General features: G+C 49.4%; 1 protein-coding gene across 1 annotated transcript in view; it reads left to right on the top strand.

Moving 5' to 3' along the window:
• EPB41L1 (erythrocyte membrane protein band 4.1-like 1) overlaps nt 1–1,440 on the top strand; it is a 29,275-nt gene extending 27,835 nt beyond the window's left edge. The window contains exons 17-18 of the mRNA XM_009329363.1: nt 253–333; nt 1,267–1,440. Of these exons, the coding sequence (XP_009327638.1) occupies nt 253–333; nt 1,267–1,440 (255 nt within the window). The remainder of the gene's footprint in view (nt 1–252; nt 334–1,266) is intronic.
• The last annotated feature ends 4,812 nt before the right edge of the window (nt 1,441–6,252 follow it).

Genomic DNA, 6,252 nt, shown 5'->3' with positions numbered 1-6,252 from the left:
GGGCAGGAGTGAGCGGTGCTCGGTGCCTGCCACCTGGCCCTTTTCCTTTCCTGCCCACTTGTGGCCAGCTGTGTCTTGCTGGTTCTAACCATGCTCCGAGTCAAGGGTAGTGGGAGATACACTAAATTACGGGGGGAGTTCCTAAGGTGATGCTGGCGTTGTCCCTCCTCCCATGGGCAGAGCTTACCTCAGCCGGGATCCAGCTGGCTTGTTGAACAGCTGTCGGTGAGTGCTTTCCTTCTTGTTGTGCAGACTGTGAAAGGAGGGTTTTCCGAGACCCGAATAGAGAAGCGCATCATTATCACAGGAGATGAAGACGTGGACCAGGACCAGGTAGGAGCAGGACACCCTGGCTTTGCCCAGCTCTGGCTGCCCCCAGCTGCAGCACCACATGTTTCTGGTTCTGGATCATACCAGTTTACTCCTTCTCTCCAAAACCTGACCCCTGAGCCCCCAAACCTACCAGCTCTGTCCGGCAGAGACACCCCATTGTCCATGGGGTGCAATGGCCCAGCTCCCATCAGTGCCCATTGCAGCAGTGAAGCAGCGGGTTACATCCCAGCACAGAGCCCAGTGATGGGATCACCTTTTTATTTTCTTAAAACGCGTTTCCAGTTGCCCTTTCTCTGTTGAAATACTCCACAGAGTGACCCACGTTCTTCCTCTCTTTCCAGCACAGTCTCACTACAGGTTGACTCACTCCAAGTGATGGTGTTTTGCATCTGCCTCCGTGATAGAGGAACAAAAAGTGGCAAACTTTTATGATGAAATAACAGACTGACACAAATCTCTGGGGCCACAGGGTCATTTTCCTGTGGCCTAACCCTTTGGGATTCGTTGCTTAAGAAGAAAAATTGAAGAGCTAAAGTGTTTAAAAGGCTCTAAAATAATTTTTAGATTTTTTTAGAATTATAATAATAAATTTAATTAGATGATTATTGTAGATTTTTCTAGGGTTTTGCTGCAGAGAGAATTGCTGCTGTTCCTTTGCTTGGGTTTCAGTAAGGAGCCTGGGACATAGCGCATCTCTACCAAAAAAAACAGCAAGAGAAAGGCAGTGCATGAGGCATCCCAATGGTGTACGAATCCCCAATCAGTGGTGGGCTTCAACCTCTTCTGCCAGGCTACTGTGGGTTCAGCATCCGTGTCCTCCTGGAATCCCACTCAGCTCCAGCTGCTTTCTGTCCGCTGTTTCTGTCTGGCTGAGAGCAAGGTACCAGATTTCAGGGAAGTGACGATAAATGCTCTCATCCTTCTGGTTTCTAGGCACTGGCTTTAGCAATCAAAGAGGCAAAACTACAGCATCCTGACATGCTGGTAACCAAAGCTGTGGTATACAGAGAAACAGAACCTTCTCCAGAGGAAAGGGACAAGAAACCTCAGGTAGGTAGAGAAGTTACCATGTATGATTTATACCGGCTGTGTAAGGGGAGGATGTAACTGGGCAAGTGTCTCTGATTCCCACCAGCTGCAGATGCTGGTAGGTGTTGCTGCTCCTCAGCACTAAGAGTGGCAGCTCTCAGCCAGCAGTTCCAGTGTGATGGTGGTTCCGGGCATGGCCACCTGGTTGTGGTTAGAAAGCCAGTGCCATGCCACCAAAAGCAATTCTGCAGATGTCACCTTGCTGTCCTGCTCAGCAGAGGGGTCAGGGTCATTTGCATGTAAAGAAGAAAGGACCTGCTTGTCCCCCTGGGGCGGGGCAGGAAAGAGGTGATACAAGTTTTGTGGATAGGCTGAGAAACTTGGCTACAGGTTCTGCAAAGCCAGTCCAAAGTATCAGACCAGCGTTTGCAAAAAAAAAAGAGGTTTCTTTAGTCCCATTCCGATCCCCAGGTTGTCTTTTTATACACATGCAGGTGCAGGCAGCAGCTCACAAGGTTTGCACCTCCCTGCGGATGCCCCAAAGCAGTCAAAGCCCCAGACATTTTTCTTCAGGGCAAAGCTGGCTTGAGGAGTCCTGCCCCACTCTTAACCCCCTACTTTGATGCCGTTGCTCCCCCATCAGCCGGGTTGCTGCAGGTCTTCGGTGGTGGCACAGCCCAACAGACCTCTGTGTCAGAGCAGCTGAGGGGCAGAGGAGCATGGTGGAAAGGAGAGGGGGAGCTTCTGAAGGCAGCTTCACTGCTGAAAAATGTATGAGGAGCTCTGTCACCAGCCAAGCTGCAGGTGCATTTCGAGAGGCCTCTTTGAAAATATGATTTTGTGTTTTTTTATCATATGAAGATTTCGATTGGCAGCTTTTAAGCTTGGAAAAGCGACCAGCTCTGTTGAAGCTTGGAAGGTCAGAAGAGGCTCTTGCATCTGCCTAATCTTACCTCCTATCGCACAGTACAAACAAGCAAGCCCAGACGCTTCTGCATCGCTTAGGGAGCCACCCAATTTTAATTGGATGGCTTAAAGTAAGGGAGCCGTGACTCACCGTTATCTCCCCCATACACCAACACCAGCCCAGTGAACTAAGAGTTCCTGCTAATTACCAGAGGTCCTGGTGATTAAGTGCAAACTGTGGCCCCAAATTCACTGTCCAGTGCCCTCATACAAAGAGGAGCCCTTTTATAGCCAAAGAAATCAGCACCCCATGACTGGTCATTTCCGTCTGCCTTGTACAGGAATCTTGACCAACATGTTCATGGAAGTCGGCATCTGTATTCAAACCTGGAGAACAGCGGAGAAGGAGCCTTCATGCTGGATTTGTCAGCAAGACATAGACATCCTGGCTGCAATGTTCATGGCGAGAGACAAAAATTTTTAAAAAAGGAATAGCAAATATATTATATATATATATACATACATACATATATATATATATATAAACAGGAAACAAAATGCATCCTTGCACTGCTGCTATATGCTGGAAATGAATAGCAAACACCACCAACAACAAACAAAGCCAACCCTCTGCAGATAAATTGAAGAATTTACTGGATTGGTGATAAAATAAGATTTAAAAAATCATAATAATAACAATAACATTGTTAACAATACAATAAGCCACCATCTTGCATGTTACATTAAAGGATACACAATCATGAGTTCATTTGTTGCACACTGAATGGAAAGGAAAACTGCTTTGCAACAAAGCAAGAAATAAGCAAACTGAAATAAAAAACCACAAGCAGAAGCAAAACCATTCCCCACCTCTGGAAAGAAGAGAGAAAAGCATTGAATTTATTACCTTAGAGTTATTTTCTGATTCGCAAGTGTCATTTCGCCCTTCTCCTCATTCCATGCTGGTTCTTTTGCATCTTTTGGAGTTCTGTTAACTCTTCCCCTTCCGTTCCTTATCTTCTTCTCTGTGCACTTGTCCAACCTCTTGTTCTCTGAAGGTATTTAACAATGGATTTCAAACAAAACAAATGATATGTATATGGTTTCTCATTTATAAAAAAGCAGCCTGTAGAGGTTTCATATGGATGTGCATTTAAGTTATGTATATTATTATATATAACAAGGGGGGAGGGAGGGAACAATACTGAAATAATTCAACAGTGCTGGTAAATATGATGACGACATTTTAAAATTATTAACTTTTGATTGACTGTGGTTGGTGTATTTTGAGACTCTTAGATCACACGTGGGACTCTCAGTCCTGCAAGAAGAGAATGGGGAAGGTTTCAGCTGCTGCTGTTCTGGGGGGGAAGGGGAGAGGGTGAGAGACGGGAGATGTCCCGCCGGCTGATCTGTAGTGTATGGTGTTTGGATTTGGAGGGTCAGTGGTGACTTGGAGGGGCAAGGAAGGAGGTTGAGGCTGTGGCTCCAGCAGCTGTAGGCAGGATCATCTCCCCGGCCTCCACCCAGAGCCACGGCAGTCAGCTGGGAGCAAGGTGGCAGCTGCAGGACTGTGTTCATCGCTCCTCTCCAGCCCACTGAGCCATGCCGCTGGTTGGGGTGGTTTTGCTTTGTTTCTGGATCCCAGTAATGAAGTTACTTGAGCTCTGTAGTAGGGTGGAAGGCAGAGGGGTTGTTTCTGCCCTGCCTCCCCCGCTGCCCAGGGTGTGATGGCAAGGGCAGTCCGAGGCGCTGCGGGCTGGTGACAGCAATGGTGGGGCGATGGCAGTCCTTCCCCCCACCTGCCTAGGGATGGGCAGTGGAGAGACACTGCTGTCTCCATCACTGCAGAGTGTCCCCAGCACCCCAGGCTGGATGAGAGAGTCCAGGCCCTCTGCGTAAGAAGGCGCGTGTCGAGGAGATGTCAGTGGAGCTGCCTTCCCCAACTCATCCCAGCTCGGCCTTTAGCCACAGGCTTTCTCTATGGCTGCCTTTGGAAGGGGATCATGGGCCAAGCCCAGGGCCTCGTACACTGTGAACCAGGCAGTTAGGGTAGACTTGGAACCAAAATCAGAAAGGAAAAGAAATAAACAGGTTTCCTTCTTGGAATCGTCTCTAGCTCCTGCGGACACACAAGGGCCCACGATTCTGCACCATTTTGCCTTTAGTCTCCCAGCCCTCACACAGACCGTGCCCAGAAATAGGTGCGTTTTGCCAGGTCCTGCAATGGCTCGGAGGATGACAGCAAGCAAGAGAGCCTGTGCCGTGAGGATGTTGTGGGCAGACCCCGCTCACCGCCTTTGCTGTCCTAGGAGAGAGACTGCTCCCCGGCAGCTGCGGTTCACCAGTTGCTTGGAAGTATGTCCCCGTGAAGTCTGTTCTCCTTCTGGCAGAGAGGTTTCTCCTGCAAGCGTGAAAGGCATGAGCACAGGCTGCTTGGGAAGCAGACAGAGCTGCTGGCTAGCAACAGTGCTGCCAGGTCGTGAGGGTCTCCCCAGCTTCCATCCAAGCGCCTTCAGCTACCTTTAGAGACCAGACCCCCAACCAAAAAAGAGTTAAGGCAGTTGCAAAGAGGCTACTCTTCTCTCTTTTCTTTTTTCAATACATCCAAACCAGCTGTAATCAGCAGTGGCACTTTCAGAGAGAGAGGCGGGGTGGCGGAGGACTTGTGGTCTGCACATGGTGCTGGTGTTCATCAGCACACTGCGTGTTTCATACTCGGAGGAGCCCAGCTGGCTTGGACACCTTTACAACCCACCAGAGGCTACTGTGAAACTAGATATTGCTTTTGACATTGTGTACAGTTACAAAATCGAAGGTTACTGTTAAAATTAGTGGCCTTACAGAGTTAGACTTGATGTGCGCTTGGACTGAAATGAGTTACGTTTGGAGTGAGCAGATCCAGTCCCTGGCTTCCACAGCGTGTTTAATGGATGGTAGTGTTTAAAAACTTTAAAAAAAAAAAAGAAAAAAAGGAAAGAAAAAAGCTCAGTGCTTGTTTGCCTGGCGAGGTGTGGGTTTCTGCTGCTCAGCAACAACTGAGGCCCCCCCAGGCTCAGCTCCCCCAGCCTACCCATCACCTTGCTCCGTTTCAGATAGCTGATCGCTGCTTGTTTTCTTCCAGGGGCCTTTCTGTTGAAAGGGGTGGGAGACACGAGTGCCTGTTTTTACCTGATCCCACAAATTCATTCCAAACCTGGCCTGCGATTGCATGAGTAATAACAACAGTAACAATAATATTTATTTTTATTTGAGAAGCACCTTACCAACCAACTGCAAAGCTCTGTTGTTCTTTCACTAACTCTCCTTTTCTCTTCCCTTGTTCTCCCTCTCCCCCCTTCGGTCATACTCCTTTTCAGTGCTCGGTGGTGTATGCGTGTGTGCTCACTGTTCTTGTATTCAATAAAAGTGAAATAAATGTGTTTGACGCTAAATCAGCTGGGGGCCTCAGTGGACTCTTTCCTACCCAGAGGATGGAGAAGTGAAGGGGGGACCTTGCAACCGGGGTCTCTGCACATGGAAATACTGGACTTTGCTCTGTCTAAAGCGAAGATGACGCCAGGCTGGGTACTGCGGCTGGCGGAGCTGGGAGCAGCTTCACGCAGCGAGAGCCAACCCTCGTACACACGCCTGGGGCAGCGACGGTGGTTGTGAGGATGCTCAAAACGCAGAGACAGGAGGTGGCAGCTGTCCCTGAGGAGCCTGACCCTCTCTCTCATCCTGGGAGGGAGGACATGGTGCTGTGAGAGAACTGGTGAGGCCGTACCTCGAATACTGTGTTCAGTTTTGGGCCCCTCACTACAAGGACATCGAGGTGCTGGAGCGTGTCCAGAGAAGGGCAACGAGGCTGGTGAGGGGTCTGGAGCACAAGTCCTATGAGGAGCGGCTGAGGGAGCTGGGGTTGTTTAGCCTGGAGAAGAGGAGGCTGAGGGGAGACCTCATCGCTCTCTACAACTCCCTGAAAGGAGGTTGTAGCGGGGTGGG

The sequence above is a fragment of the Pygoscelis adeliae genome, unplaced genomic scaffold, assembly GCF_000699105.1.
Source record: "Pygoscelis adeliae isolate BGI_AS28 unplaced genomic scaffold, ASM69910v1 Scaffold407, whole genome shotgun sequence".
Classification (NCBI taxonomy): domain Eukaryota; kingdom Metazoa; phylum Chordata; class Aves; order Sphenisciformes; family Spheniscidae; genus Pygoscelis; species Pygoscelis adeliae.
The sequence above is the reverse complement of the archived record's forward strand: the minus strand, read 5'-3'. Positions and strand labels throughout refer to the sequence as shown.